Source organism: Chionomys nivalis, chromosome 11 (assembly GCF_950005125.1).
Source record: "Chionomys nivalis chromosome 11, mChiNiv1.1, whole genome shotgun sequence".
Lineage (NCBI taxonomy): Eukaryota > Metazoa > Chordata > Mammalia > Rodentia > Cricetidae > Chionomys > Chionomys nivalis.
Genome location: NC_080096.1, coordinates 28,552,664 through 28,573,786, shown reverse-complemented (window position 1 = coordinate 28,573,786; position 21,123 = coordinate 28,552,664). Strand labels below are relative to the sequence as shown.

Below are 21,123 nucleotides of genomic sequence, written 5' to 3'. Positions count from 1 at the left end.
CCCCTATCACCACAGCTTTAACTGAGAGACACAGTTTTTTATTCTTTGGCCTCTAAGTTTTCTCCTTTAAAGGAGAATTAGTTGCTGTCAAGATAAACAGAGAAATATCAGGTATCATTTCATATCTGTGAGCACAGTATTAAGTGCTCACAATGACGGCAGTTAATGTCAAAAAATTAACAGCAAACAATCAAAAGACTCTCTCCGTTCATATGAGTCTCAAGGAGGTAATTGCAGTTGTATGTAAAGGCTCAGCAAAATTTTTATTTCTACACTGAAGGGTACACTCACCCAGCTCAGGATCCCGGTTATTCCTACACTCAAACCTTGGGTGTAGACACCACAAGAATACACACTAATTCTACACATTCCCAACCTTCCTCAAGCTGCAGAGTGCCAGCACTGGCCCTACACCAAAGTCCTAAGCAACGAGCCTGTAATCTGAGAGTTTTCTCAGGGTCTAAGGAATTCTGAGACACTTGCTGCTCTATTCAACCAGAAGGTGGTGCAATCTCTCCAAGTAGGATGTCACTCTGGCCTCATCCCTGTGCCTCTTGACACCTACAAAAAGATGCTCCCCTCAGCCAATAATCCTACATGCAACAAGTGGATACCGAGAGTTGTGAGAAACAGCTATGTTAGGTCGGACTAAGAGTGATTTAAAACGAACATTCTTTTTCCTAAAAGAATGCTGTTCTTTTCTAACAGCAATCCAGACTTTAAAAGAATTTCTGCCAACTTTGAAAGAAATGACACTGGAAAGGCCTTAAGGGCTGTAGATATTTTAGAATGTCACTGTTGTCCCTACAAAATTTCCTACAGAGCCGGGCGGTAGTGGCACACGCCTTTAATCCCAGCACTCGGGAGGCAGAGGCAGGTGGATCTCTGTGAGTTCGAGGCCAGCCTGGTCTACAAGAGCTAGTTCCAGGACAGGAACCAAAAGCTATGGAGAAACCTGTCTCGAAAAATCCAAACAAACAAACAAACAGAAAATTTCCTACAGGCTGTGTTCCCCGCAGCACACACAGGCAACAACTAAGGGGCCATGATTAACCAGCAGTGTTCAAAGGTCAAGTGAGGAGAGTCTTGTCAGAGTGGATTACGACTCTTCACGCATCCCCTAACGTATCAGACCCAACATCACCATACCCCTCATGCTGAGACCCTAATGAGCCCAGGTTTGACATCACCAAAAAAGCAGACTTCTAATTCCAGACTTCTAGGGACAAGACCGCTAAGGATACAGCATCGTGTTTCCAGGCTCATTTTAATTCTACTTTACAATTGCTACCCATCGTTGTTAACCAAACACAGAGAAGTGACGCAAATTCTGTCTGCAGAAGGCAGCACAGGTTTATAGGCCATGAACAAATCGAGTAACAAGAACCCGAGACCTTACCTGGAAATGCAGAATAATGGTCCAGATGAGCCCCAGGGTGAGCTTGGGGTTGCCGTCCGTGATGTCGTCGTTGCGGATGTTCACCAGCTTCACCTGGAAAAGAAAGTTCAGCCGGTCTAGAGCCTGAGAAGTTTCTTTCTGGATTGATTTTTCCTCATTTTCACTATTAATATACAGTTAAATTAATTTTTGGCTGAAGAGTCTACGAATTCAAATACTTTATAGCACCACATAAAACAACTCTCATTATTCCAAAACAGGCTCCATGACACCCCTTTCAAACAGTCAAACCCTGCCTCATTCTGAAGTCCCAACCACCACCGGCTTATTTAGCTTTCTCTAGAACATCATATGCATGACATGTAACCTTTGGTACTAGGTTGTCCCCCACCCCTATAAGAGCATTATGTTCTTGAGATTCCCTTCCCTGTGAGTGCCAGGGAGCATTCATTCTATTGTGCAGCTGTCCTGCCCTGACATGGCCCATTCACCCACTGAAGGGTTCATGGATTATTTCCAGCTTTTGGAATTTCTGAGTAAAGCTTCAATGTTCTTGTTCAGATTGTTGTGTGGATTATGCTTTTATTTCTCTAGGGTAGACTCCTTGGAGATTGCTAGATCATACATAGCTAGATAAACATAGCTTTGTAATAAACTGTCAAATGATTTTGCAGGGTAGCTGAACTATTCGGTACTCTCACCAGTAAAACTCACAGCATTGCAAGTCATGTCAATAGTCAGAATCCTGACTTGTTTCTTTGGGGGTTAAAAGAGATGCCTCTTCTCCGTCATTACTCCTGTTTCTCTCTCCATTTCCTTCTCTCTGTCATAGATCTCTCTTCCTGATATAATGCCCATCTCAGCTTCACTCCTAAAACCCATCCCAAGACCACAGTGTCAAAACCCTTTCCAAGAACACAATGTGCATAGGTAGCCCCTCCCTTTAGGATCGACTGTCCTACTATGCAGGAAACTGAGGTCTAAATTTGCTGGTTCTTTGAGACAGGGTCTCTCTTTGTAGCCATGGCTGTTCCGATCAGTTATGTAGAGCAGACTGGCCTTGAAGAGAGATCCACCTCCCTCTGCCTTCTGAGTGTTGAAGTGCTGGGATTAAAGGTGTATTCCACCACCCTTGCTCTTTTTGGTTGCTTTGTTTTAAGATATTTATTTTTATTTTCTGAGTGTCTCACCTACATGTATGCCTGATGTCCAAGGAGGCCAGAAGAGGGCATCACATCTTTTGGAATTGGAATTACAGACGGAATAAGGGGCCATGTGGGTGCTAGAGATAGGAACACAGGTCTTCTGAAAGAGCAACAAGTGATCTTAAACACTGAGTCGTCTCTCTAGCCTAAAACTGAGGATTCTTAACGAAGATGTAAAGTTTTAAACAGAGTGTGTTTAGCAAGCCACTCATCTACTTCAACTCCACTGGTCTTTTCTGCTGTTCTCTCAGAGTTCTTGCTACTTGTGACAGCTGGAAGGGGAGGTCTCTATCTCGTCTACTGAACTGAAATCTATCTGTAAAGGACCCCTGTGATCTCCACTCAGAGGTTACACTAAAGTTCATCTGCAAAAGGTCTAACCCTGGGGCGACGTGGAGATGGGAGAACCTGCTCTTCCTTCCCTAGTCACTAACAACCGAAAGCTGCCATAAGGACGGTACCATTGTGTCCATATGGCACAGTCCTTCCCCTACCCTTGGGATGCACCTCCCTTGGCCAGAATATCTCTAATAATTTCCTCAATGACCCTAGCACTTGACTCTTTTTTTCTTTTTTTTTCTTTTTTTATTTCTTTAATATTTATTTATTTATTATGTATACAATATTCTGTCTGTGTGTCTGCAGCCAGAAGAGGGCATCAGATCTCATTTCAGATGGTTGTGAGCCACCATGTGGTTGCTGGGACTTGAACTCAGGACCTTTGGAAGAGCAGGCAGTGCTCTTAACCTCTGAGCCATCCCTCCAGCCCCGACTCTTATTTTCTTTTCCTTCCTTACCATCTGTCACCCTTCTTACAATCTTAACACACACATTGATGACTCAAGTGTCACCCTATCTGCAGTTTGCTTGACTTCTCAATTCTGAAGACACTTTGGTCACCTGCATAACTAGGCCTGGGCTCCCCATTACAGGAAACTGCTCTAGTGAATCCCTGCCCTTCTGAGTAGCTATGGCTCTCATTTGCCCACATTTTCCTTCTATTATTGTCATTGATTTGATCCTCTGTCCCTATTTGCACTTCCAGCTTATCAATTCTCATTTTAGCTTGTCTGTAAAGACATTTCTGAGGTTTTTCTAACTCAACATACAGACATTCCAACATGGCTTCCTCCGACATATTCCAATAGCCTCCATTTCTCCTACCATTCATTATTAAACTATGTAAACATAGAGATAGATCTTCATCAATTACAGGCCACTCGATTTGATGAGTACTGAAGCTAAAAATGTTAAGAACATGTTTCCTAACCTAAGAGAACCTGCAGTACATTGGAGCATATGAGGAATCAACAATACAGCAATAAATATTACATTCATACATTATTGTAGAAGCACTAAGAACATTCTCCCAAGTTAATTAGACTAAAAAAATGCAAACCATTTAATGTCAGGTTGACTTACTGTTGTTAGTCAATCCTATTTATGCCAATTTTTTTTTCCATAGAGCTCACACCAGGGAGGTGGACCCTCTGACTCTCCCTGCCTCATCCACCTTCTTCCCTACCACAAGACAGCATTATCTTCACCCTCCTATCCTTTCTCCCTAGTGAGAGGCAAGTCTTTTTCCCTTTCAAAAACAACTTCACCAGCAAGGCTTGGTGGTACATGCTTTTATTCCCAGCACTCAGGAGGCAAGGGCAGGTAGATCTCCCATGAGTTCAAGGTAGGCCTGGTCTACATAGAGAGTTCCAGGCCAGCGAGGGCAACATAGTGAGACCCTATCTGTAAATTAACTAATTACTAATAACTAGAGAAATTGTGTTCTGCTTCTTATCTCTTGGGCCTGAGAGGACAGAGGGGTAGAGACCAGCACTGACCGGAGGAGGAGCATAGGCCCACATGTCAGGAGACTGGAGTTCAGTTCAAGTCCTAGCTCTGCTCTAACTTCTGGGATCTGGACCAGGTCACTTCAGATAGCCAGATCTCATTCTCTTTAATGCAAATCACTGAAAGAAACTGGATTCTTGGATCTCTATGATATTTTCTAGGATAAACATTTTAGGAGACTTCTATCTTTTTCTACCACCCCCCATCCCTCGGTCCTTGGTCATTTTGTTTTGAGTTAGGGTCTTGCAATGTAGCCCAGCCTGGGCTCAAACTCACGATGATTCTCCTGTCTCAGTCTCCCAACTGCTGGATTATAGACATGGGCCACCACACACAGCTCTGTGACTCTTAATTCTCCTGATAATTTTCAGTCTTTTTCTTTTACTGGCTTCTCCACCCTTGTCTGAAACCTCTTGCTGTCTTCCTTATCTAGGAAGGAAACAATGTCTTTTGTCTTTTTCCCTTTGATGTCTAGGTTTACTATGTTCCAAATCTTTCTACTCTATTAAAAACCTTTTCTTGGCCAGACTTGGGAGTGCATTTCTACAACCCTAGCACTTGGGAGGCTCATATAGAAGCACCTAGTACTTGGGAGGCTCATATAGAAGCACCTAGAGTTTGCGACCAGACTGAACTATAAGGCTTGCCTCAAGATAATAAATAATCTAGGTGTAGTGGCATATACCTTTAGTTTCAGCACTCTGGAGGCAGAGGTAAGCAGATCTCTGTAAATTTGAGGCTAGCCTGGTCTATATGGTAAGTTTCAGACCAGTTTGAGCTACATAGTGAGACTCAGAAAGAAAGAAGGAAAGGAAGGAAGGAAAGGAGCGAGGGAGGGAGGGAAGAAGGGAGGCAGGCAGGCACAAATAAACAGCCAGCCATTCCCTTAAGTCACTACTGGGGATTTAGCTCAGTGATAGAGTCCTTCCTTGCTTATTGAGCACATGGCCTTGGGTTCAATACCCAGAACCACAAAAGCCATCACTGCATGAAAGTCAGACCTTTTTCTCAGATTGATGTGTCTGACTGACTACCCTGAACTTCCCTTGTCCTACCACTTTCTTTGCAGGTTTTTTTTATCTTCATTTTGAACCCCCATAGGTCTTTTAGTTTCATCTTTGTTCATGAACATGGATCCTCTCAAAAAAGCACAAGTTCTGTGTAAGGACAAAGTGTCCGAACTGGATCCCATTGGATATTCTTACCTGCCGCTGCTTTAAGAAGTCCAGGGCAATCTGCACATTCTGCAGCCTGTGAAAACGCATCCTGCCCTTCTCCCGAGGCTGCAATGAAAAACAGGGATGCTAATTTTAGCTATGCCAATTTACCTCTATACAGCCTTTCCTCTTTCATTTCAAGGACTAAAAGACCACACAAGAATTCCTCAGGGCTGAAGCCAGGCGAGGGAGCATTAGATGAAGCACCTTTGAGAGCAGGGCCTTCATGTATGGACCAGACACTCGGCAGCTGACAACGCCTTGCATCACACAAACCACAAACTAATCTGAGCTCCGTCACTGCACCGGTGTCGCCTCCTCCACAGGCTCTTCTGTGACTGTGTGTAGCAGAGCTTGCTGTGAGGTTAATAGGAACATAGAGTGTAGCTCTATGGCTCCTAAAAGCACAGTTGCCTGCACTGTAGAGAAAAGCCAGAAATTCCTAACTGCATAACTCAGTAACAAGTAGAACCAACCGTATTGCAACTGACCAGAGAAGGGTGACTGACTCTAGGAGGGCAATTTTTAAGTACAGAGAATGGAGTTAAAGGTGCCCAAGAAAAGCTAAAAAGGAAAAAAAAGGGGGGGGGATCCAAACTGGGAGAGAAAATCTAGGAATTAATCCATCTCCCACTAAGGTGAGTGTCACTCTGGGAAAGCCATACATCCACAAATGAAATTCTCAGAGCAATGAAGTCTTAATGGTGACGGGCTGTTTAAGAATCACGGAGAAAACGGCTTCTGCCACTTAATCCTTGGGTCACACAACAAAGCAAAAAACAAAAGTCATCTTTATCTGGTGCCTGTCACCCTTGCCCAGGGCTCAATCATGACTACTAGGAGGTGAGTGAGGGCTGCCCGCCCGCGAGTGCTATATAAACAGGCATCTGCTCTCACAGCTCTTCACTTTGCAGTGCTGATTTATTTTTCTAAGGCTGGAGCTGGGGCATCATCCTCATTAGATTACACCAATTCATTTGTAAATATTAAATTGATACATGAATTAAAGGCTGACCAAATATAAGGTAGTTCTATAATAAGGAAATGTTATAGCAGCAAAAAAGTAGCCCAACACAAGGAGAGCGAAGAGAGTGTTCCTTCTGGTACATGCCAGCATTTCCAAACAACATTCTCCAAATGGGATAATGTACAGAAATGCCAAGGCCTCTCTGCAAAACAGAATAACTTGTTCTGTGAAGCTTTAGGGACATTTTTTTTTTCCAGCAAGAACCTTTGTTCAATCATTTCAAACCAACTATGAATACAGCTTAGAGAATTACAGTCTAAAACAAAATTCTAAGGCAACAGGGGAGGGAGATGAAAAGATGACTTGAAGAGCTCAGGACTGGGGAGTGTCACCCTGTCTCTGAAAACAGATTATGGGTTATAATTTAGGATCTATCTCTAAAAGTAAACAGCTAGGAGCATGCAAGTTAAAACCTGTTCCTTACAGTAACTAGAGAATCACTGACCAAAGCCAAAGCATCTCATGCAGTGAGTTTGCAAACAACACTTCATTTTGAAAACAATTGGCATGTGCTTGGTAAGAACCCAGAGGCTGGAAAAGTGGAGAGAGATATCGGTTAGTCTATACTGTGGAACTGTGAGCAACTGATTTTCATGCTGTCAGCTACACGTCCACAGTTCTGCAATCGATTCAGGCAACACAACAAGGCCAGCAGAAAGCCATAGGTCTCCAGGTCACAAAGGGACTTGACATTTCTAAGTACTGTGATTATTTTTGTGCCAATCATCCTGAGATAAGCAAAACATCCCCACTTCAGGATCCTCTAACAGTAGTAATAGACACAATTAGTTTTAATTATTTTCTTTGGGACCCATATTCCCTGGTGGAAAGAGAAAGCAATTGGTGACCAAGCTACTTGAAGACCTTGAGAACTTTGACCTCTCTGATGGCCCTGTAGTGCCAGCTGGAATGCTGGCATTCCCAGGAAGACCTACTACATCATCATCATCTTCCTCCTCCTGATCCTCGCTGTTTGTATGGCGCCAGGAGGGCATGCTCACAAGACGAAGGGTCTTCAGCCCTGCTGGCTCCTTTGACCACCAACCAAAGAAAACACAACAGAGGAACAGAAAAGAAACACACACACATACACACACACACACACAATGAATAAATGTTTTTTTTTTAAAAAAAAAGTGAAAACACCACCCACCTCCAAAAGAGAGAATAATAATCAAGTTAAGATAAGAGTAGAATATAATGAATGCTTCTGGTTTTGAGAATATCATCAATTCTCCAGGTGTGCCTACCCTACATTTGTAAAATCTGCTATGGGAGGAAAAGAAGACATGAGAAACTCTGAAAGACACATCAAGCCAGACAATAGTGGCTCACATTTTTAATCCCAGCACTCAGGAGACAGAGGCAGGTGGATCTCTGAGTTCAAGGCCAGCCTGGTCTACAGTAGTGAGTTCCAGGAGAGCCAGGACTGCTTGCTACACAGACAGAGAAACCCTGTCTCGAAAAAACAAACAAAACAAGGATGACCTTCCAACATGAAACTCACTGTTAACTCATCAATACAATAATCAATTGTCTGAGATAGATTGAAGTAGTACTGTGGAATAAAGTCCACCAGACAAGAATGGAATTCCAATATCTTACCAGATTATGAATGAGGGCCAGAAGAGAACTAGGAGAATACATGCTAGTTATGCTAACAAAGGCTTATGGCAATTCTGGCCACTAAAAATACATGTAAATAATTGCTCTACAAGTTTTTTTTTTTTTAATTAAACCCAAAACAAAGGGCTCAGGGAAGCCAAGCCCCAATCCTAGAAGGAGTTGAACATCACATAAGCAGTGAAATGTAGTCTGCCAAATTCTATTCTTTTAACACAACAAACACTGACTAAGAATCCACCAGAGGCACTGAGTGGGCTGAGATTCAGACAGCTTGTGCTGTGCGCCTCTGCAGGTCTTTTTCCCCAACAGATGCTTCCAATATCCAAGTGAAAATTGTGTTGCCTATGGCACTAAAGAGAGAAACACTGGAGCACAAGAAACACTTGCTCCCATCAGGCTTAGATATCTGAAACAAACATCCCAAGGAGTGTTATTTTAACACCTCAGACAAAGTAAGTATAATATAAGACCCATCCTTTGACAGGCCAGGAGGCCCAGTCAGGATTTCCTTTCCCGCAAGCATTCTTTACAGAGCCCATAGGTACTGCTTTCTGAGACTACGTACAGGCACCAACTTCAGCATCTGTGAGATTCAACAGATCATGGAAGAAAATTAGATAAAACACCTGGGCTTTTAAATTAAATTTTAAATCCTTAGCTGAATATGAAAAATTAGAAGAAAAAACAAAAAAATAATAGAGAACTGGGGAGTCTATAAACAAAACAAAACAACCTATAGGAAGGAAATGCAATTTATTAAAAAAAAAAAACTTTAAACACGAATAAATGTTCCTAAAATATTAGTATCTAGAGAGGAATGAAGAATGATGAAGAAGTTGTCAGGCAGTACAAAGTACAACTATTTCTGATTTTATCAAGACATGAGACCTATAGCTGGAGATACAATTTAGTTGTACAGTGCCTTCTAGCAGGTGAGGCCTCAGGTTCAATCCTTAGAGATCAGGGGAGAGGGGTCTCATATGACAATACATAATGCATAAACTGAGATGATGTTGCTTGTAAACTATATGCCTCAGTTAGAAATAAAGTGTATCAATAACCTCGTCTACTCCTCCCTGCTACCCAGTGGAGCAAGCAGGTCATCTGTATGGACTGCCATCAGTAGCCTCACTTGCAGGATACTCATTAGAAGAAAGGTTCTTACCAGTTTGATGCCCGAGAGAACCTCCAACAGGGAGATCAGGTTGTGTCCATCCCGAAGGTCTTCATATAGATCATTGATGTGTTTGCGAACCTGTGAAGGACAGTGAGACAAGCCAGTCATTACCTGACCTGGAATCATTTGATCAACCACCAGACAACATCTAGTTCTAGATAAATCTGAGAACTAAAAAATGGGAATCAAGAAGTAATAATAAAACTCAGGAATTACCAAGTCTGAGCAAAACTCATATGGAATAATAGTGTTTATCACAGTATATGTGTTTTTTAAATTGAAGCCATGTCTATCATATTCTAACCAACATTGGTTATTCTAGAAAGCGTGACAAGGACATAGGGAATCAATTATCCTGAAATCATGTCAAGAATGACTACAGACTAAAAATGTGATTGGCTAAAATGGGCAGATGAGGCTACTCAGTGTCTGAAAATTCTTATGGGATGCTAAGAAAAAGCCAAAAGAGAGACACCCAGCATTTTACTTGGCATACTCCAATTTAACAATCTCTTGCTACATATTTCTAATAATAAATTTGAGAATTATCTTTAATTTTTAAATTGTATTAATCGAAATAAATACAATTGTATAATTAAAACTATGGTTAAAAAAACAGATCTCACTTTGAAAAATGTGGTTGATGTTGAACATGATGCTTAATGCTTTATATTTTATTTTATCCATCACTCATAACTGTGGGTATTTAGTCATTCCTAGTTTATACATGAGGATTCAGCACAGCTCAAGCTCACGAAGTAGAGGCTTTGGCTTCAGTTTGGTACTTTTGGCTTAGTCTTCCCCATTAGCATTAGGCTGTATGGGCAGTCACGATCTTCTCTTCTGAAGAATTGTACTGTAAATTTTTTTATTCTGATTCCACAGAAGACACAGGGAGTAGAGGCTTCGAAGAACTCAGGTCTCATAGCTATGGCTTTGCTGCCACAAGTCTTCTGACTCTGAGTTTATAAACAATTCCACTAAGAGATACTAAGAGAAGACTGATAAAAATGGGAAGAAAACAATTCTTACATAAATAAATTTCTAGACAACAAAAGAAAGGATGTTTTCAGAAGTAATGAGTTCAAGCTGTGAGGTCCTATCTCAAAACAAAAAGCAATTTGGGAGTTAGAGAGATGATGTAAGCGGGTTATCTGTCTATGTGTTATTTTCATTGGTTAATAAAGAAACTGCCTTGGCCCTTTGATAGGACAGAAAATTAGGTAGGCGGAGTAAACAGAACAGAATGCTGGGAAGAAGGGAAGTGAATCAGTCGCCATGCCTCTCCTCTCCAAGATGGACGCAGGTTAAGATCCTTCCCAGTAAGCCACCACATCGTGGTGCTACACAGATTAATAGAAATGGGTTAATCAAGATGTAACAATTAGCCAATAAGAGACTGAAACTAATGGGCCAGGCAGTGTTTAAATGAATACAGTTTGTGTGTTGTTATTTCGGGTGTAAAGCTAGCTGTGCGGGAGCCGGGCAGGATGAAAAGCAGGCCTGCTCGCCACATCACTACAGAGAGACATCAGTATATAAAGTCTTATAAGTAAGAAGAACTAAATTTGATCTCCAGCACTCATGTAAAATGCTGGGTACAATGGCAAGCACTTGTAACACAATTCTAGAGATCAGAAATCCTTGCTTGGCCAGCCAGTCTAGGCTAATTGGAAAGCCCTAGATCCAAGTGACAAACCCTGTCTTAAAAAAGAAGATGGGGAGGGGGGGAGTGGCACACGCCTTTAATCTCAGCACTCGGGAGGCAGATCTCTCTGAGTTCAAAGCCAACCTGGTCGACAGGGCGAGTTCCAGGACAGGTTACACAAAGAAACCCTGTCTCGGGAGGGGGTGGGGGGGAGAAGGATGGTAGCCTGAAGAACAACACCACAGGTTGTCCTCTTTTATTTTTATATAATTTATTATAAATTTATAATTTTAATAATGATTATATTTGACAACCAGCTTACAAATTGCTGAGCATTTAACATTTGTTCTCATGATTCTACAGAGCCAAACCTGTTGTGTAATAACTTTTCTGTACACTGTGAAGATGTGTCTTTGTCAAGGCACCTTCTGACTGGTTTAATAAAGATATGAATGAGCCAGGTGGTGGTAGCATGCGCCTTTAATCCCAGCAATTGGGAGGCAGAGGCAGGTGGATCTCTGTGAGTTCGAGGCCAGCCTGCTGTACAAGAGGTAGGACAGGCTCCAAAACTACAAAGAAACCCTATCTTGAAAAAAAAAAAACAAAACAAAACAAAGAAAACAACAACAATAAAAATCAAACAAAAAAAGGATATGAATGGCCAACAGGTAGGCAGGAAGAAGTTAAGCAGGACGTCAGGGCAGAGAGAGGAAGAGGAGAAGAATCAAGGCATGGAAGTGACACCAGAAGACGTGGAAAGGAAACAGGAAGCACAAAATGAAAGAGAGATAAAAAGTCACAAGGCAAAATGTAGATTAATATAAATGGGTAATGTTCTAAGAGCTAGTGGGACAAGCCTAAGCTATAGGCCGAGGTTTTATAATTAATAGTAAGTCTCTGTGTTGTTTTTGTGAGCTAGTGGCACAAAGGAACGTCTGAATACACAAACCAGACCAACAACTCCAAGATATCAACATTTTCTCCCTCAAATGATTCAATGTTTCAAGATTTTGGTATACATAAAGCATAGTCAACTGCTAACAAATGAAGAGATCACAAAGGCCAGAAGGGGAAAAATTCAAATACAGCAAGTTTTAAATGTCAGTAAAAAGACCTCCAAATGGAAATGTTCTTGAAGCCGTGGGAACGATCAGAATTCACCCAGGCCAGCTGAGAGCTTCACTTTAGAAGCCATATGCATTGAGATGCTAGCTAAAGACATGAGGAATATTGGGTTTTCAAAGATAGGAGTAAGGAAGAAGAACAGAGTGCTAGGAATGGGGCCTTAGGGAGCAGCCTAAATTAGAAGTCAGGAGATGGAAAAACCATCAGTAAAATAGAGGCCAGGAGTGAGGTGGGAGAGAGAAAAACTAAGCAAAGAAAAAGCAGAAGCAGTAAGAGAAAGAAGAAAAACAAAACAAAAAAGCACAGTCAAGGTAGGAGATTGTAGCATGAAAGAAGTGTGACAGGAGTCAAGGAGGGTGGCAACTAAAACTGTCCCAAGTTTTTAAAAATCATCATCATCATCATTATTATTTTTATGTGGTGTGTGTGTGTGTGTGTGCACATATGTATTGTGAATGCAAGACTATGGAGGTCAGAGGACAACTTCAGGAGTCAGTTTTCTTACTTCCACAGTGAGTTTCCAGAATTAAGCTCAGGTTATCAGGCTTACACAGAAAGTGTTTTTACCCACTGGTCCTTTTTAAAAAATGTTTTATGCCCCTATAAATTAGTACAAGTTGGTTGTGTGTATGTGCAAGCATGCAAATTGAGAAAATTTTCAAGAGAATAATATAATGGAAATCATACCATAAATTAATGAATGTCCAAGTTAAAAAAAATTTCAGGACCTGGGAACATAGCTCAGTGGTGAAGTGCTAGCCTGATGAACACAAAGCCCTGGGCTCACTCTCTGGTATCATTTGTTTTTTAAAAGGACACACTGGTGTAGTGGGAGCTGCGGGCTGTGTTCCTGCCGCCCCAGCTCCTGGTTGCCTGGCTAGCTTATGCCCCGAAATAACAACACACAAATGTAATTTTTTTAAACACCGCTTGGCCCATTTCTATTAATGTGTGTAGCACCCCAAGGTGCGCTTACCGGAAGATTCTAGCCTATGTCCATCCTGGGTCAGAGTTTCATTGCGTCTGCCCCAGAGAGCAGAGGCATGGAGTCTGAGCTCACTTCCTCTTTCTTCCAGCATTCTGTTCTGTTTACTCCACCCACCTATGTTCTAACCTATGAGGGCCAAGCAGTTTCTTTTTTAATTAACCAATGACCTTCCTCCATCACACTGGTTAAGAGTACTTCTGCTCTTTGAGAAGACCTGAGTTTAGTTACTAGCACCCATGTAAGGTAGCTCCTAACTACCAACACTCCAGCTTTCAGGGATCCAATGCCCTCTTCTGGTATTACAACACACATGTGGCATATGGGTGCATGTGCACACATACATGGATCATTTTTTAAATGCTAGAAAATAACTCATAATTGATTATAAAAAGGGACAACTGATGAGATATATTATTTTTTAATGACATTTTTGGTAGGCATGATGGCAGACACCCATAATCCTAGCACTCAAGAAGTACAATCAGGAGAATAAGGAGACTGAAGACCAACATGAGCTAGAGGAAACCTTGTCTCAAAATACTGCTTATGGTACAGACCTAAACAGAGAACACGCAACAGAATGAATATCAAATGACTGAAAGAAACTTAAGGAAATGCTTAACATCCTTAACTATCAGAGAAATGCAAATCAAAACAACTCTGAGATTCCATCTTATACCTGTCAGAATGGCCAAGATCAAAAACACTGGCCCGGCGATGGTGGCACACGCCTTTAATCCCAGCACGTGGGAGGCAGAGGCAGGGGGATCTCTGTGAGTTCGAGACCAGCCTGGTCTACAGAGCTAGTTCCAGGACAGGCTCCAAAGCCACAGAGAAACCCTGTCTCGAAAAAAAAAAACAAAAAACAAAAACAAAAAACAAACAAACAAAAAACCCACTGATGACAGCTTATGCTGGAGAGGATGTGGGGTGAGGGGAACACTCCTCCATTGCTGGTAGGAGTGCAAACTTGTATAGCCACTTTGGAAATCCCTATGGCAATTTCTCAGAAAATTAGGAATCAACCTACCTAAAGACCCAGCAATACCACTTTTGGGTATATACCCAAAGGATGCTCAATCATACCACAAGGACATGTGCTCAACTATGTTCATAGCAGCATTATTTGTAATAGTCAGAACCTGGAAACAACCTAGATGCCCTTCAACCAAAGAATGGATAAAGAAAATTTGGCACATTTACACAATGGAGTACTATTCAGCAGTAAAAAATAAATAAATAACATCTTGAAATTTGCAGGCAAATGGTTGGATCTAGAAAAAACCAATTTGAGTGAGGTAGCCCAGACTTGTAGTAATATTTCATTTGTATTTTAATAAATAAAGCTTGCCTGAAGATCAGAGAATAAAACAGCGCAGCTGATCAACCTTACAGACCAGGTAGTTGTAACACACACCTCTAATTCCAGTCCTAGAGAAGACTATAAAGCGGGAGGAGGCACCTCTCACACACAGTCTCATTCTGAGATTTCTGGAGACAGGACCACCATTTCGGACTGAGGTTGAGGTAGAGCCAGTGGTTGGCTGTTTTGCTTTTCTGACCTTCAGGATGAACCCCAATTTCTGTCCCTGGATTTTTATTAATTATGCTACACAGACCCAGAAAGACAAATAAAATATGTACTCACTCATAAGTGGCTTTTAGACATAAAACAAAGAAAAATCAGCCTACAGTTTACAACTCCAGAGAACCTCGATAACAAAGAGGACCCTAAGAGAGACCTACATGGATCTACACAGGAAGAAGAAAAAGTCAAGAAGATCTCCTGAGTAAACTAGGAGTGTGGGAGTCACAGGAGAGGGGAGGAAAAGAGGGGAGCAGAGAAAAATGTATAGCGCAATAAAAACAATTTGAAAAACCACTCATCCCTTTCCACCTTGAACTTGATATACATGATTCTTCTTTTGAGGGCTGCTTTGTTTTTGAAATGGGGTCCTATTACATTGCCTAGGCTGCTCAGAACTCCTGGTCCCCACAATACTTCTACCTCTGCTTCCCAAACACCGGGGTCTACATGCATAAGCCACTGCAGGAAGTGCCAGAGCTGGATCCAGATCACTGTGCCCTTATTTTTAGCTGCGTTCTTCCCCTTAAAAGGCTTCGATAGTCTCTACAGCAACAACAGCAAACAGCTTTCCTGTGTCATTTTTTTGACATTGGGAAACTTGATCCAAAACCTTTCCTCTAAGATAATGTATTAATAGGAAGCACAGCAGCTTAATGTCCTTGACCCAACTAAGTAGAACAACAACAAACAAGGAAGTTTTCAGATAGGCGCAGAGGCGCACACCTTTAATTCCAACATTGGGAAGCAGAAGCAGGCAGATCTCTGTGGGATTGAGGCCAGCCTGGTCTACAGAGCTAGTTCCAGAACAGCAGAGAGAAACCCTGTCTCAACAAAAGAAAACAAGCCGGGCGGCAGAGGCAGGTGGATCTCTGGGAGTTCAAGGCCAGCCTGGTCTACGGGAGCTAGTTCTGGGACAGGCTCCAAAGCTACAGAGAAACCCTGTCTTGAAAAAAAAAAAAAAAAAACAAGCGAAAACAAAACAAGCGCTGCAGTGTGTCTCAGGTTCTTGTCTCCATTTTTGAAAAGATGGGTAAAGGATGTGGTATTAGAATACCTGTTTAGCATGTGCAAGTTTCTGGGTTCAGTTCTCAGAATGAAATTTGGGGTCAGCTGGGAAGAGTTTGGAGAGTAGTGAACCCTATAGGCGGCCTGAGCAGGGGCTGCATACCAAACAGTGCTGGGAACCCTCAGTGTTGTCCTATACAACTGAGTCTTCGACTGTACCGGGAAGTCAGATGTGGCATTGCACACGAGTAATCTCAGCACTTGAAAGACTGAAATAGGAGCAGGAAAAGTGTGAGGCCACCCTGGGCTTGAGTGAGACTCTGTCTCAAAAACCCAAACCACACAAAAGGTAAGGAGGGGTGCGGGGAGAACTAAATCTAGAATTTGAGAGGCTTAATTGGTTTTGATACTACACTGGCCTATTGACCAAAGAATCTGAGTGTAGTTTTTTTTTTTTTAAATATTTATTTATTTATTATGTATACAATAGTCTGTCTGTGTATATGCCTGCAGGCCAGAAGAGGGCACCAGACCTCATTACAGATGGTTGTGAGCCACCATGTGGTTGCTGGGAATTGAACTCAGGACCTTTGGAAGAGCAGGCAATGCTCTTAACCTCTGAGCCATCTCTCCAGCCCCCTGAGTGTAGTTTTACAGCCAAACAAAAGATGCCTGAGTTTCACAAAATAAATTTTGTTCCCTAACATTCAACCGAAAGTTCAAAAAAATTCAGTCTTAGTAGACTGCTTGTGGTTAGTAGTGGATCTCGCTCTCCTAAACATCCCAAGATGAACAAGTGCTGCTGGAATCAGACAGCCTGAGAATGATGGAAACAGCCCAGGGGTTCAGTAAAGCTCTGGCTGGCCTCCAGTGTCCAACAATGCTGTGATGTGTTCCTCTAGTTCCCTGTTCCCAGGCCTCCTGTCATCACACAGTACTGAGGCAGAAGTCCAACAGGCAACATCAGCTACAAAGGAATATCAGAGAGCCGGAGCATTTGAATCCAAATACAAAGTTTAGTGGTCTAGCTTGAAACAGACATTTGGCTTGTCCAACCATTACAGACCTAGTAGCCTTGATAACGGCTTATGAATGCCCCTAACCTCTGTCCCTCACTAGCTGCATGATCTTGGGGAACTCATTTCACCTCTCTAATTTTCACCTCTTTTGTCATGAAAGCTGAGATGATTATATTCTAAAATCCATAAAAGATAGCATCATTATTTAGGCAGCAGCCCTCTTCAGAGGTTACTGTAAAAAGCAAACCAGATAAAATGCACTTAATAAGCTATAAAGCACTACTACTATTTACTCAAGATAGCAAATATTATTGGCTCTTCCTCATGTCCCAGCACAATGCTTGAAGCTAAAGTAATATTATACTGTCTCGGTCTCCATGGGCACTCTAACAGGAGACAGTATGCAAACACACAGGCAACTGTTCCAAGTGACTCAGAATAGAGAGGGGATTGCAAGTCACTTATTGTAAGGAATTTAGGTCAGAAAGATTATATCCCTTAGCCAAAAATGGTCAGTAGACGGTGGCCAAGCATAGGAAACTGGGGTGAGCATTCTAGGAAGAGGAACAAATAAAGCAATCAAGAAGAACAGTTAACAGGTGTGACCACAGCAGAAGTTTCTGGAAATGAAGCTGGAGAAGGAGGTTAGAGCCAGGTTAAGAAGGACTCTGAAGAAGGACAGGGAGGCATATCAAATCATCAGAGATCAATTAGAGATAACTGGAAACCACTCTAGGAATTTACAGCAGTAAATAAGCTTTTGGTTGTTGTCCTCTTTCTTCCCTGCCTCTCTCTTGTCTTTGCTGGTTCTGAAACCACAAAACTGCAAAACAAAACAAAAACAAGACGCATTCCTCTTCAAGATTGTGATGGTTAGATTTAATTATCATCCTGGCACAACCTAGATTCGCCTAGCAAGAGAGTCTCAATGAAGGATTGTCTAGATCAGGTTGGCCTATAGGCATGCCTGGGAAGTGTTTTTCCTAACTGCATTAACTGAGATGGGAAGCCAAAACCTAAATGTGGGGAGACCATTTGTGGGCTGGGCCATGAACTGTTCAAGCATGTGCATTTATTCCTCTGCTCTTGACTGTGGATGCAATGTGACTAACTGCTTCAAATGCCTGCTGGGACTTTCCACAATGAGGGACTGTGACCTAGAATCGTAGCCAGATAAACCCTTTCTCCCCTAAAGTTATTTTATCAAAATGCTCTCATAACAATGGAAAGAAACAAGAACAAAGATACAATCTGAAAACAAAAACTGTAATCTTGCAGGAAGAATAAGGCATATAATTTCAGTAACAAGTACATAAGAAAGACTAAGAGGTGCATGAAGGAAAGGTTGCATTCTACAGGGAGAGTCAGGAAAATATTTATTGAAGGATATTAAGTTGATAGGCAAAACAGCCAGAGGGAGAGCAGAGCAAAGATACGGAGAAGTAAAACAGCAGGTCTCACGGCTTGGCAACAACTTTAGATAGGAGAGGAATTTGGCACTATGGGGGTGGGGAGGATAAGAAAAGTAGGCTGTGGTCCCTCCCACCACTCCTCAGGGGCCACAGGCAGTTAATGGTTGCTGAGGAAAACATGCTTTCTTCAGTAGCAGCCACTGATAAGTTGAAAACCCTAATTAAACTCACTGGTTCTCTTCCTTTCCCCAACCCTTCAACCCCAATACACGGCAGAAGCCAGGGCTGGTTTTACATGTTAAGGAACATGTGTTACAAACTGAGGCCTAAAATTTCAGTTTCCTGTTTTAGTGGTGTAACTTTGAACAAGCTGCACATCCTCCCTAAACCTTATTTTCCTCACTGACAAAATAAGGTTATTAATAGAACATTCAGCACGGTCAGTAAAGGACTGTGAGCTAATCCTTGGGAAGGACTTACTCTAAAACGTCTGACTTATTGGAAGGCATCAATAAACTACTAATACCAATGTCACAATCAGTGTCACTACAGGCCACTTTGTTAGGAGACTGTTATGGTGGGCAAGGCAAGAAATGAAGAGTCCTTGGACAGAAGCACAAGTCACAGATGTGAAAAACACAGAAGCAAGCAACCTTTCTGAGCTGACTGATTAGATTTGGTAACAAGGGACAGACAGATTACTATTGGTAGTCCTGAATCAAATATGATTCTAGATTCCTGACCAGAACAAGAAGCAAAGGTATTTAGCAATTTGAGATGTGTCAAAAATAGGATACAGCTGGGTAACTTGCAGATGAATCAGCCAAGTAAACCTGAGAAAGGCACATATGGGCTTGAGGTAAAAAGTGGGAAAGGCTCTTTTTCTTCAGGTTTTGTGATTTAAAAACCACCCTCACTGTAGCTGCCAGTGAACCAGTGGTACTAAGGAACTACGTCTGATTTATGTAATACCTCCTGGTCCGGTTTCCTGAACAAATGACCCAACTGAGAAAAAGAAAATCCAATCAACCAAATTTTCCGTCTGTGCCTTTAAAGCCATGTGGTTCAGATAGGTGCGCCTTACCACGTGAGGGAAAGCCATCATAACTTACACATAATTAAAGAGAGAGATGAATATAGGGGACACAAAAACAGAAACAGAAAAATGAGGCCTCTTAAAAAGAGAAAGAGAAAGAAGTGGTATGATAACTTGTTTTGATAAAGTTTAAGCATCTAGATTCAATGGGATCATCCTGTAGCTACTTCTACTTGTGTTTCTTTGTATTGCAGCAATCAAACAATCACTATGACTAAAAGAAACAAAATTGCTAAAGAACATAGAATAAGACAAGAGCATGGTCAAGGGTAGAACCCTGGAAACATCAACACAGAAGAGGGAAACAAAGAAAAAAGCCAGTGGAAGAGGCAGAAAAGGGATGAGGATGTAGCTTAGTGGATAGAGTGCTTGCCTAGCAGGCACAAAGCCATAGGCTTTCCCAGACCACATAAAGCACCAAAAGTAGAGGCAGAAGGAGCAAGAGTTCAAGATCACCCTCAACTATACAGATGAGACCAGTCTGTCTCATAGAGAAAGAGAAAGAGGGGTGGGGTGGGAAACAGAAAAAAAAAAAAACCAAAAAAAAAAACAGTATTTATAGAAAGAAAAATGACTGAGGGAGAAACAGTGTTTCTGTAAGTCAACAGAGGGGAGGGTTCCGAGGAATAGATTACAGTGTTAAGTACAAAAGAGAAGTCAGGCAACAAACAGGAAGATAAAACTACGTCACTGAATATAGCAATTGTATTGTAGATTGCTGCTGCAGTCAAATAGAGAGGCAGAGACAGGCAGATCTCAAATTCAAGGGAAGCCTGGGTTACAATAGTGAGCCCCTGTCTCAAAATAAGGGCTGAGGAAAAGCAAGATGGCTCAGCAAACAAAGGTTCTCACCTCCAAGCCAAGTGACTGAGCTTCTGGAGTTTCACAAGGTGGAGAGAACCAACTCCTGCCAAGTTGTTCCCCAACCACCAGATATGCACCATGGCATACACTCACAAGCACCCACCTGCACACACACACACGCTCACAAGCACCTACCTGTATACACACACATGCTCACAAGCACCCACCTGTATACATACATACATATGCTCACAAGCACCCACCTGTATACACACACACACTCACAAGCACCCACCTGTGTACACACACATGCTCACAAGCACCCACCTGCACACACACACACACTCACAAGCACCCACACACACAAGTTCACAAGCACCACCTGTATACACACACACACACACACACAGAGTAGTTAACAAATATATTTTTAAAGTTTTTAAATAAGTAAATCAATCACTCAGTCACTGGTGATTCTTCATAGAACAGCGGTAATAATGGAACATAAAAACTTTGCAGGCGAACCTTAAGAGAGTCCTTTTGTTTTATTTTGTTTTGTTTTTTCGAGACAGGGTTTCTCTGTGTAGCGTTACGTCCTGTAGACCAGGCTGGCCTCAAACTCTCACAGAGATCACCTGTCTCTGCCACCCAAGTGCTACCAACCTTAAGAGAGTTTAACCCACACTTCTGCTTTGATCTTATTATTCTTTGCATGTTTGTGCATGTGTGGTATGCATTTGTGTGGGGGTCACTTGTAGGGAAGAATAAGAATGTACATGTGTGTGCATGTGTATGAAGGCCAGGAGCTGACAGCAGGTCTTCTTCAATCACTCCCCATTGTTTATGCACTGACTGAATCAGGGCTGCTCACTGAACCTGGATCTCATCAATTCCAAGTGGTCTAACTAGCCAGCTTGTACCAGGGACCACCTGCTTCTG

General features: G+C 42.0%; 1 protein-coding gene across 8 annotated transcripts in view; it reads right to left on the bottom strand.

Annotated features, from left to right (window-relative positions):
- Macf1 (microtubule actin crosslinking factor 1) overlaps nt 1–21,123 on the bottom strand; it is a 345,446-nt gene that overhangs the window by 188,183 nt on the left and 136,140 nt on the right. For all 8 annotated transcript variants that reach the window (XM_057784472.1, XM_057784473.1, XM_057784479.1 and 5 more), the window contains 3 exons: nt 9,488–9,577; nt 5,658–5,735; nt 1,400–1,492 (listed from right to left, as the gene is read on the bottom strand). In XM_057784472.1, the coding sequence (XP_057640455.1) occupies nt 1,400–1,492; nt 5,658–5,735; nt 9,488–9,577 (261 nt within the window). The remainder of the gene's footprint in view (nt 1–1,399; nt 1,493–5,657; nt 5,736–9,487; nt 9,578–21,123) is intronic.